General features: G+C 38.7%; 2 protein-coding genes across 5 annotated transcripts; one reads left to right on the top strand and one right to left on the bottom strand.

Annotated features, from left to right (window-relative positions):
* Positions 1-1,419: 1,419 nt before the first annotated feature.
* On the top strand, positions 1,420-9,422 carry LOC123874060 (14-3-3 protein zeta). Of its 4 annotated transcripts, none has more exons than XM_045919241.1 (5): positions 1,420-1,578; positions 5,551-5,886; positions 6,615-6,738; positions 7,498-7,661; positions 7,893-9,422. In XM_045919241.1, the coding sequence occupies exons 2-5, from the start codon at positions 5,587-5,589 to the stop codon at positions 8,046-8,048; spliced, it is 744 nt and encodes a 247-aa protein (XP_045775197.1). In that variant the 5' UTR covers positions 1,420-1,578; positions 5,551-5,586; the 3' UTR covers positions 8,049-9,422. The 4 variants fall into 4 exon arrangements, with proteins under 4 accessions (XP_045775197.1, XP_045775178.1, XP_045775187.1 ...); XM_045919222.1 differs by lacking the exon at positions 7,498-7,661 and adding an exon at positions 7,252-7,415 and having other exon boundaries at positions 1,421-1,578; XM_045919231.1 differs by lacking the exons at positions 1,420-1,578; positions 7,498-7,661 and adding exons at positions 1,689-1,865; positions 7,252-7,415.
* Positions 8,465-11,980, bottom strand: LOC123874051. The gene is made up of 2 exons (XM_045919211.1): positions 11,588-11,980; positions 8,465-10,349 (listed from the first exon to the last, which is right to left on the bottom strand). Exons 1-2 carry the CDS (start codon positions 11,745-11,747, stop codon positions 9,457-9,459), a joined length of 1,053 nt encoding a protein of 350 aa, XP_045775167.1. The 5' UTR covers positions 11,748-11,980; the 3' UTR covers positions 8,465-9,456.
* Positions 11,981-12,485: the final 505 nt, after the last annotated feature.

The following is a 12,485-nucleotide window of genomic DNA, read 5'->3' as shown; positions in this document are numbered from 1 at the left end:
AATTGAAAGTCCTTGGCCTATCAATGATTTTTAAGATTCTTTTTCGATGTACAAACACGAACGGCTTCCTAACTTCTCTTTCAGTTAAAATTAGATAAAACTTACTCGATTTTCAACATTGACATTTTCAACATATTCCCTAAACTTGAGAAGATATTATTTGCTGCCAGCATTGATATAAATGAATGGCTGCCAGCCTTTGTAGGTACTGCTTTGTACTACAACTGCGCCCCCCTGGCGTGCACAGAGCTCGGGTCTCCACTCTCCTCTCAGTGTGAGAAGTTTTGGCAACAGTCTCCAACGCTGGCTAAGTGCGGTGCGGATTAGTAGACTTCACACACATTTGAGAAAATTCTCAGCATACAGGTTTCCTCACGATGTTTTCGTTCACCATTCGAAGCAAGTGAAAGAATTAATTATTTAAAACACACTTAACTCGGAAAAGTTAGAGGTGCGTGCCCGGGATCGAACCCCCGACCTTCAATTAAGAGGCGGACGTATTAACCACTAGGCAATCACTCCAGGTTTATGACGACATTGCTCAGACAAAGAATCAAAGTGGACTTGACATCAAAATAATAATACCTTGTTTGAGCAAGCTAAGTGTATATAAAAGCTCTGAAGAGTGATAAAGACAAAAACACTTTTTTTGTCTGTCATAGTTTGTCAGCCGACAATATTGCCATAGAGTAGGATGTAATATTGCTTGCACATCGATCGAAGAAAAACCATAAAAAAGTAACTATAAAATATTACTGTTGAGATGCTGTTCTAAAAATATTTCAATATTTAATAAATAACTAGCTATAACCCGGCATGCATTACGCTGTCTTTGTTGTTAGTCTTTGAACGACTCGCATGTCACATTGCCACATTGTACGCTGATAATACGTTGACGGTAGTTTCCGCAAGTTCCAACCACTGTACAAAGTTTCGTTGCAGACGGACATTTTTAGTTAGAAGTTAGTTTAAGAATGCTGGGATAAACAAATAGTTAGGTAGTTACACATATCCATTTTTATTTAAAAAAAAAAAATTAAATAAAAGGTAACTAGGCATAGTTAGGTCGATGCAATCGATGAAATCTTTTTGTCATGTACCTACTGTCTACCTACATAACAAATGGGAGGTATTTCTATTGCATTTTAAGGGCTAAAGTATTGGAATTACGGCCTAACTATTATTATCTATCAAATCTATGGGCCTAACGGGCCCAACGGCCTAATTCCATGAATGTATTAGATTGACAAAATAATAGTTAGTTATGGATTGTTTGAAAAGTGCGCCTTTTATGTACTTCCTGTAATATAATCGATAGCAAGTTACTGTATATTCTGTCCTTGTCTTTCCGCATATCTAAAGGAAGACAAAATAGTATTTGATAATCCATAGAGAATAGAAATCACTAGTGTTGTGACTGTGACTGACAAATGGCCGACCTTCTTTGAGAACCCTGTTCCGTTTTTTGTTTCCCCTCTGGCCCCGCCGCCGTCAGTGTAGTGTATCGTTCAGCGCAAGAGAAAATTTGAAATTGTGTCGCAATTTGCTGGCTTAATTACTTTATATCCCTTCAAACAAGTAAGTGATTTGCGATACTATAAAGTGCCATCAATTTTGTGAATTTCTGCAGTGCTTTCGTCAAATTATTGTACGACATACATTTGTGACTGTGACGCATAAAAGGAGTGTCCCTTGCAGCAGCCATTTTGCCCGAGCCGGCGACACGGTGTTGCAGTGCGGTTAGATTTTAATTCAGGATTTTTAGCAATAGAAAACTATTGCTAATTCAAATGCCTTTAAATCAACTTAAGTAATTTCTTTCCAAGTTATTGAACAAACTTCGAGACCCGGTGTGAAATTAAACAGTAAGTGGGGTTTTTGGCTCTTAGTAGTTCAGTGCGGACAGTTGGGATTTAATTCTTTTTGCTTTAATATACATCTTCCTGCATTGTTTCAACCAGACTATTAATAATACGTTGCTCCGGTGATAAATTAATGCAAGCATTGGTTAGTTAGTTGTTTCAGTGAGTGTCTATCACACTAGTGCGTCGTAGTTTTGCGTTGCGTACTCGGTCACGCCGTTATCTTTGTCGATAACGATTTATGTCATTGAAGGCAATCGGCGTTTGAGGGTTGAAGGACACTTTTGAGCTAAAATCTTAGAAATCTTTCTGCAAAATACCTACTTAATGCAGAGTTAAAGATTGATGAAGGTTCCCTGTAAGCTAAATAATTTTGTAAAACGCTACCTTTTTTGCTCGAAGGCAAGGCACATGTGTATGTGTAGTAAGGTTGCAGTAGGCAAATTATAGATTTAATTCATTGATATCATTTTGCTAAAGTTAGGACCTCACTAATATTTTAAATCATTTACTTTACAACTATGAACAATAAATGAATGACTCATTAACTTCCTTGATACTTTTTATTTATATAGTTACATGAAATTATAGTTTTTGGAATGAGTCCTTGAAAAAATGTGATCAAATCAATATTTGATTTAGCCATGTGGTCAACAGAGTGGCTTTATATTATGGCTAATTTGATATCTGATAAAATCATTGATAGTTATTGATTTACTTGAATTTACTTTATGATCAAGTTATGATGTACTGCATTATGACAATTTATAAGAACAGTTACCTGAGAGAAAGAATATTATAATTAAATATTCCTTAGAAACAAACACATTATACATGCTCATAGAAATAATGTCTCTATGACCCTGCATTCATCTTTATTATGCAACATGTAGGATGGCCATTACCTTGTTTCAGAATGAATTTATGCACATTTACTGTAAAAGGTTACTAACATTAAAATCTGCAGAAGTGAGCTGTCATTTTAATGCCAATAGTGCTGATTCTGTTGTAGGCACACAATTGCTAAACTAAAATGTCAGGTTGAAAAGTATTCTAGCCCTTTCAAAAGCGGGATGGAGTAGCACTAGATTTAAATCTCATCTTACCTTCCAATTTAGAGTATTTCATGTAAATTTCTTCTAGTTTTAGCTATTAAAACTTGTACAAGTTGGCTTACTACAAGTGTTTGCAAGTGTATTGCATGTGACTTGCCAGTGATAAATTCTGCAAGTTTTATTGCTAGTTGACACTTGACTTACAAGTAGTTTTAAAAAGTTGAAACTAAAGCCTTACTGCAATCTCTTAATAAACATTGAAATATTGTAGTAAAATTGTTTTTCTGTCGCTTGGTATATTTTAATGTTGTAGTACATTTATAATTATGAACATTTATAAATATGACATCCCACTTGATACAATAGCAAAAAAAAATAATTTTGCAGACCCTCCACTTTTTTTGATGTAACATCGGTTAGAACAATTTATTCATATGAAATATAGCCTATGCCTTTAGGACGAATCAATTGACACCTCATTCATCAAAATCATAAAAAGTAGTCTGTCTTCAGGATGTCCAACCTTCTTTCCAACCTATTTCTGTACGAAATAATGGATGCCTGCAACTTTGTTCATGTGGTTTTAGGTTATTAAAAATTCTGTGAGAACTCTTTGATTTTCCAGGAGCAAAAAGATTCTATGTCGTTATCCGGGATCCAAGCGATCTCTGTACCTTTCATTTAGACAGACACTTTTGCATTTATAATATTAAAGTATGGATTACTTTTTTGTAATATTCTTGTATAAAAAGTAATATGTTTTAAATTATCTTGAATAAGTTTCAAGTTTTATCTAATAGCTTTAAGTTTAAGAATTTCACCTAGGACAGTTGCTTTATATACAATGTATATTATTTATTATATTGTTTTTTAAGGTTCCACAATAGGAACCCTTATAGGATCACTTCGCTGTCTATTGGTGGTTCATCACAAAAAAAAACTCTTCAAGTGCGAGTCGGACTCAAATACGATGGGTTCTGTACCAACATACAAGATATTTTAATATTTTTATGTGCAACACAGCAAGTTAATGACAACAGCACCATCTATGTGTGATTTAGTAAATTAATTTTTTCATGAACACATTTTAATTTTTTTTGTGATGTAACCACAAATTCTGTTTTTGGATTTTATCCTTTTACTTGTGCTATAAGACCTATCTAACTACCAAATTTCGTGATCGGTCAACGGGAAGTACCCTATAGGTATTCTTGACAGACATGACGGACGGACGGACAGACAGACAACAAAGTGATCCTATAAGGGTTCCGTTTTCCTTTTAAGGTACGGAACCCTAAAAAATGTGTTCATGACCAAATAATTAGGTAGTTTTACAAAATTACATCATTTAAGTGAATGAACATTTTCGTCTCTGGTGGGACAAGTTTGATAGTTAAAAAAATGTTTGCTGATGGTCTTCTTGATTGAAATGCATAGTATAATGAAGCACAGAATTGCAAAACAAAGTTTAAATAGTAAGTTTTATAGGAATATTTTACTTTAGTAAAGGTGAAGGCTACACAGATTCTATTATACTCCTATGATCACCCATTAAAGGTGGGGATAAAAAAGTTTCTTGATGATTTTTAAATAATGCAAAAGGTACTTTGTGCAATTTTATTTTTATCTGATTTTACACAAAATCCTACTAATTGAAGTCATCTAATAAAATACTAATGCTCTACAAGAAGAGATAAGCAATAAAATTATTATTGCCTTATGGCCTGTTAAGAGTACTCTTTGGTATCATGTGATTGTATGTGAATACCTATTACGTATATTATATGCAAATAGAATTTCACAATATTTGTTGATGTTGGGCATAGATAAAGGAAAAAGTAGAACATTCGGCGTCATACGTTTATATGCAGGAGCGCGTAAAAAGTGAAAAAAACCTTAACTTTAAGAGCCACACCCCTTTAGTCATAGAAAGTTAGCATGTTCACAACTTTACAAGAAAATCAATAATTATATTATTGTAGAGTTTTAGATTGATTACCTACTCTATTGTTTAATATTTTACTACTTAAATATAGAATGCAGGTAGGTATAGTAAATAGAATGTGCATAGCAACAGATAAATTGCAAGATGGATTGATAGATAGATAGGTGACTGGTGAGGGTGGCTAGAGCAAGGTAGGCGCCGGGTCGTCGGTGCGGGTGCGGGCGCTGGCCGGGCGCGAGGGTGGCGCGGTGCAGGGGTGCACGGGGTGCGGCCGGCGCGGGGGGCGTGTGCAAGCGTCGCACTAGTCGTATTTCGTCTGGAGTGTTCATCCCGTGTCGCCGATCAATACCGTTGGCGCAGTGGCGGCGCTCGCCGGCTCGACGTCGGCGCGGCCCAGTCAGTAGTCACTCGGCCGAGTCTGTGAGATGCTGTCGAACCGATCGGACGCCGCGTCGATGTCGCGATTGGCGTGAGGGTCGCTCTTTGAGCTGCTTCGAGTTTTACACTGCGCTAGTGCGCTCGTGAGCCTCTATCCAAGGTGCGCCGCATTCAATGATGACTCATACTCGATTGGATTCGCTTCGGTGAAAGTGACGCCCTAACGATTAGTCTTTCTGAGAACCTTCCTCCCGTTTCACCCGCCCGGGTGTTCCTTCCTCTCGTTTACGCTTTGTATGATTTCTTACAGGGGCATCAGTAATATAGTCATCTCAAATCATCAAAGATGTCCGTCGACAAGGAGGAACTGGTGCAACGCGCCAAGCTCGCGGAGCAGGCGGAGCGATATGACGACATGGCGGCCGCGATGAAGGAAGTCACCGAAACCGGCGTCGAGCTCAGCAACGAGGAGCGGAACCTCCTCTCCGTCGCGTACAAGAACGTGGTGGGCGCCCGCCGGTCATCCTGGCGAGTCATATCCTCAATCGAACAGAAAACCGAGGGCTCAGAAAGAAAACAACAGATGGCAAAAGAATATAGGGTTAAAGTAGAAAAAGAACTCAGAGAAATCTGCTACGACGTATTGGTAAGTGGTAATTTTACAAAACCATTTAAAAAAATCTTGTATTCCCTAGTTTTTTCATTAGAAACGTTGTCATAATTTGAGTTTATAGACTTTTGAAATGAAGTGATGATGTCCGATTAGCCTTCCTACGCGTATGACGTCATCTTATTTGCACTTTGCCAATTGGAGGGGTGATGTAAACGCTTAGTTGTCGCGTAAGTCCGGCGCGTGGTGTAGTCGCTCGTCACCAGGGCGGTGTAGCGGCGGCGGCGCGGTGACGTAGTGCGCCGCGTCACTGCGCGCGCTGCTAGCCCATCTTCGTTCGTTGCCCTGTCTTTACCCAATACCTTCACATTATTCTATTTTAAAAAGAGTTAAGCTTGCATTTTATCATATATTTTTTATATTGCAGTTATTCTAGTATCAAACGTATGAGCTATTTTTTCATAGAATTGAGAAAAATCAATACAGACTTATGGTATTGACCTGTTTGCCTTGCTGCTATCATATGAACAAAAGTTAAATGAATATTTTTATTTAAACAGTTTGAACACTATTTAGCTATGAGAGCTTTTCTATTTTTATTTCGGATGTTACAACTTACAGTTTAGGTCCAACCCTCTTACAATCCTATCATCACTTCATTTTTTTTTCTCAATTCAGATGTTATTCAATTTCCTTTGTCTAATATATTAAATTACATTTCTTGTTTCAACTTTCATAGTTAATCAAGTCTTTTTTTTTTTCAGGGTTTACTCGACAAACACCTTATTCCTAAAGCTAGTAATCCAGAAAGTAAAGTATTTTATCTTAAAATGAAGGGAGATTACTACAGGTACCTTGCAGAAGTGGCCACAGGAGAAACCAGAAATTGTAAGTTAAGATTTGTATTTGCATTTTTTTTTTGTAATGGGATTTAACTTTTTAAGTAAACCAGAAAATTTAGTTGAGGTAGGTAATTGGTCTCATTATTTTGTGTTACTGTGCCAAAGAAGTCATTCTTTAAAAATAAATGAAAATATTTTTATTCAATTAAACTTTTACTGGTACCTTTGAATCATCAATTGTTTCTACCACTTTAAAATCACTATCTTTACTATAATAAACGCGAAAGTGTGTTGGTTTGTCCTTCAATCACGTCGCAACGGATTGACGTGATTTTTTGCATGTGTATAGTTAAAGACCTGTATTGTGATATAAGACACTTTTTATCCCGGAACATCAGAGTTCCCACAGGATTTTTAAAACCTAACTAGTTAAACATAAGTAAATTATTGTAATCATGTTAATCACCTCTAATGATGAATTATTTTAAATCAAGTTATTTATTACATAGTTATATCGAAATTCTTAAAACATGACAGCTAACGTTACTTTATATTACAGCTGTTGTAGAGGATTCACAGAAGGCATACCAGGATGCTTTCGAAATAAGCAAGGCGAAAATGCAGCCCACACATCCAATCAGGCTGGGGCTGGCGTTAAATTTCTCCGTCTTCTATTATGAGATATTAAATTCACCAGATAAGGCGTGTCAGCTCGCCAAGCAGGTCATTATCAGTCAGTTCGCTCGGAGCTGGCCGGCTCGAGGTCGTGTCGTGCTCGGGTACTAACGCGCTCGCTTGTCCGCAGCCGTCGTCGAGGACTCGCAGAAGGCCTACCAGGAGGCGTTCGACATTGCTAAGGCCAAAATGCAACCCACCCACCCCATCAGGCTCGGCCTCGCGCTCAACTTTTCCGTATTCTATTACGAGATTATCAACTCGCCTGCGAGGGCGTGCCACTTAGCCAAACAGGTTTATCTATTGCACTGAGATCTAGTGTGGTTTACCGATAACGTTACCCATTACTAACTGATTACGTAGTCCATATCTTTAGATTGCATGAGAGAACTTTGAACTCTACCGGTAGACAAATTCACCTAATACTGTCTCGGCATGGCAATGTTGCAACGCAATTAACTCGACCCGGCCAGCTCAGTGTCCCGTCGCGGCGTCGCGCACAGTCTCACGGAGCGTGTGTTGCAGGCCTTCGACGACGCGATCGCGGAGCTGGACACGCTGAACGAGGACTCGTACAAGGACTCGACGCTCATCATGCAGCTGCTGCGCGACAACCTCACGCTGTGGACGTCGGACACGCAGGGCGACGGCGACGAGCCCGCCGAGGGCGGCGACAACTAGGGCGCCGCCCTGCCCGCGCAGTGAGGCGAGTAACATTCGAGAACGTCGCGCGGCGCGCCGTCCGCGCCCGGCGCGAGCCGTCGCTTGTAAAAAAAATGTTAAAAATGTCGTTCGCGACGGACCTTCACGTTCCGTCTAAAATTAAATGTTATGTGTCATCTTTGACGGTTTTGTATTTCTGTATTTACACTGGATTACAGATATCGAGCTGACCTGATGAATATAAATATTTATAACTTAAGTTATTAAAATTACGGTTTCTTAAGTTAAAAGTGTTTTCCTTTATCGACTAGAGTAACGCGCGCCGTTCGGCCCCCGGCTACATTCCTTTCGCCGCATGTCCGCAGTGAAATGGAGAATATGAAATTGTTACAACTACGCCGAGTAACCTGATGAATTTAGATTTTTCATTACTATTAACCTGCAAACATGTAATGGCTGTATTCAAATTAGGGCACAAAAAACTTGTTAGTGTCTTTTATGTGGTTTTTGTGATGTCCTCGACGTAAATGTAATACCAAAGCAAATGTTATTGTTGACATTAACCATTTTGTTGTGCCCATCACCGATTAATTGATAGCATTCTGAACGTTTCAGGCATTTATTAGCAAAATAGTTTTGTGATGGACGAATATTGTAACATTTCTGCTGCATTTTATCAGCCATTAATCTATTATATTTTTCATGTTTTCACCAATAAACTTTTGTATTAAATACAATTTTTAGTTTTAGAACCAATATTTAAATAAACCGCCACCTATTAACCCCAAAAAGATGTTTATCTAAACTATGTAATACTACGACGTAGTTTTCACCTTATTCCAAAAACCTAAAATTGTCACGCGTATCACGTGACACAAATTATATTTATTATTATTTTCAGTTATTGCATTTAGATTTTACGCTCAGCCAAAATTGTTATACAAATTCTAGAGAAAGTTGGGTTTCGTAATATGCATATTTTTTATATCCTAACGTAAAGCTGGAAAAATATGTTTGGTCTTTCTTTTCAGACTGCTAGTTTGCGGTCATGGGCTTATTGATCCTTGTGAGAACCACATAATGCGGGTGGCTTTTCGCCATGGGTTGTGCTTCAATGACGATATGAAAGTCAGGATAATATGTATTACTTAGTTTAGGTATAGCATAGGTGTATAGGTTCGTGCTTGTTCAATACTAAACTTTAAAAAATACTAAATATACGTACATAGTTTATTTTCCCATAATCATTATTAAGGTTTTTGAAAAACTTAGCTACTAATATAATTATTTTATTCTAGTACCTACCTACTACATACTTAGTTTAAAATTAATGCCGAAATTTTTACTTTTTACAAATTAAACCACGAGATCTTTATTACATACTTAAAGCTTTTTGGTTTTTCCTTTCATACATAAAATATTTCTTTTACACTTCATCGATGTTTCTAAATCCAAATGAAAACATTTTCAGTAATCCTGGTAGTAGACTTATGCACAATATAGGACGCAGTAAGGTCGCTGCGAGGAACATAGCACTCAATATTAATTTTATTAATAGAGAATTATCACTCGCGTATTCCGAATCGCTTTTAGTGTCTGCCGAATATAACCCATAAACGTAAAAAAGCGAACGTGGAATGCAAAAAATACCGTACACTAAAATCAACCATAAGGATAATTTCAATGCTGGAATAGTATCGCTTCCCTCTAATTTTACTGTCTTCTTTGATTTGAATTTACATAATATAAGAACACAGGCACTGATTAGTATCAGAGCTGGCAGAAAAAAATTGAAAAAAGCGACCATGGAATGCATGTTAACTCTATGACTAGTATCGACTAAAGTACAGGCGATGAAGTCTTGATCATGACGGACTGTAGTAGCCAATGTAAATTCTGGTATACTTAAGGATGCAGACAGCACCCATACGAATGCAGTTGGTGGAGCTACTGGCACCCTCGTGTCTGCGAGACGATAATCTACATTCATCGTACGCAGAGGCGTAGAAGTATCACTGCTAGCGACAAGACTGTGTCGTGAAGATCTCATTTCGTCGTCATCGTCGCGCTCGCTTCGTTTATTATTGAGTGTTCCCGCTTTTTCCTCCAATTTAGCGGTGGCTAGAGTATGCAGTGCAACTGTAGCGATTAAGTACAGAGATGCCGTCGACGCGAATATACAGAGTCCACGGTATGCTATGCAGCAGTTTCTTCCGAAGATCCATGTTCTTGCGTTGTAAGACCATATTTCGGGCCCGATGGAGGTTCCTATTAGAATGATGTCTGCGACTGCTAGCTGAATGATGATTGAGGACAACCCTGGAATGAGGAAAAATAAGTATACTTAAGTGTTACTGATTAACCGATTTTGATGTTGGTACCTACTGAGAGTTGGCTTCCTGGAAAAGAGATTTCGAAAAATCCGAATTTCGCCGCGTCAATACGAGTACACCGCGTTTCATAAGATTTTTTTGTACGTATGTACGAATCGTAGGTCGTTTATTTGGAGTGTATGTGTAATGTGGCCAGACGACGATGGTTCGGAATCCTTCGTTTGGAGCCCGAGTCGCTTTTGACCGGTATAAAAACCAGCAATACAAACTTAGCGTCGAGGTCCCAATTAGGATTTGTTTTTGATGCGATAGATTAAAAAGCTGGTTAATGGCAATAGCAATATACACACAGAACATTTTAACTTTAAAAGACGGACGGACAGACAGCAGAGGCTTAGTTTTGGGGTACAGAACCCTAAAAAAGAAAATTATCAGTGACGTTGCCTCAGCCATAATATAAATAGACAAAAAGTATAGATTCTTTGTTGGCGGCTGGCGCCAAGAACTTAGAATCTATACTTTTTATTTAATAAATAAAATTGAACTGTCTGTAATTTCGAAATAATTAAGCTCATGAACGGGCTAATCTTCGGAACGGCTGAACCTTTTTTGACGGGACTTTCACAGATTCCACTCCTGAATCCTGATGCTGCAGGGAACCTGACTACCAAAGCTCATGGAAAGCCATGAGCTTTGATAGTCAGTTTCTAAAACTAGAAACTCGGTTATGCTATTAGAGGTACGAGTACCTATCTATATACCAAGGAAGGAATTAATCGTTGACCTCGAGGATCCAACTCCTCAACCCTGATGCTGTAAGGAATTGCACACTAAAGTCTTGATGATCCTACGGGATTTTTAAAGGATCATCCGTTTAAATGTTTTTACGGATACAGAGATACCTTGCATCCCGGGGACGGGCTTATACGGATAGGCTACTTTAGTCCTGGAAAAGCAAAAGTTCCCACCGGATTTATAAAAACCTAAGTCCACGCGGGCGAAGCTGCGGGCATCATCTACATAGTTCTACAATAAAATAATACCTAATACTTCAAGCTACAGTTATACAACCATTACAACAAACTTTTGATTTGCGCTAAAAGGCTGACCCTAGAAGAAGGCAAGAGGAAGGTTTAACCTAACTAGGATTTTGACTTGTCAACGAAACGAGGATTTAACGAAGGCATAGGTTAGACGTAAAGCAACATGCAATTGGCTATTTACCGTTTCTTGATCGCTTGAGTAGGGCAGCCAGGAGAGCGCAGTTGGCGAGCGCCGCGGCGCCGGCGATGCAGGCAATATAAATCGCGACAACGAGTGGCGGGAACAGCGGGCCGCGCGCGGCTGCGAGCTCCGACATGGCGTCGGGCGTCGGGGAACGCATAGGGATCAATGACTTGCGCTGCGTCACTTGCTCACTTGCGTTCTCCGCCGTCCCTCACTGTTTTTTTGCCAGAAATGAATCACCAGTGTATTCTGTCGTTGGTAGGCATATGTACACGCAAGGGTCGGTTTACTATATCAGCCAACACAGATATATTACAATTATTCAATCTTCGATTGAAACAGTTACAGTATCAACTCCGGAGCCGCTGCGAATATACTGAACATGGCGGTAAGACGAGTTGTTTCTTTGTTAGAGATGTTCGCATTGCGTATGCGAATATTATTTATAAGGAATAGGTATTTAGTTGTTTGTAGTCATTATTATTCAGTACCCGCCTCGTTCTTCCTGTCGACATTGAGAACTGCGGGGCTGATCCGTTATGCAGTGGCTCTTTTTTATCGACGATGGTCGATGACAGGACAACATTATAGGTACTTACTCGTAACTTTACCTGAACTGATTGAAGAAGAAAGATTTTTTATTCAAGGTAAATTTTGATAAGTGCTTTTGCATCGTAATAAATCTTACCGTACCACTCTGGTTCGGCATTCCCTTCCTATACCGGGAAGAACCAGCCAGAAACTCGGCGGTTGCTCTTTTCAATATTGGATTACGATTTAAAACAGTAACTAAATTGAACACTCGGTGGTGCCCGAAACTTTACCCATACCGTATTTTTTGTATAATGAAGCGATTTCAAAATTGAAATTAGTACCTATTCTGCTACAAGCACAA

This window comes from Maniola jurtina, chromosome 2 (assembly GCF_905333055.1).
Source record: "Maniola jurtina chromosome 2, ilManJurt1.1, whole genome shotgun sequence".
Lineage (NCBI taxonomy): Eukaryota > Metazoa > Arthropoda > Insecta > Lepidoptera > Nymphalidae > Maniola > Maniola jurtina.
Note: the sequence above shows the minus strand (reverse complement) of the source record. Positions and strands in the feature narration are given on the sequence as shown.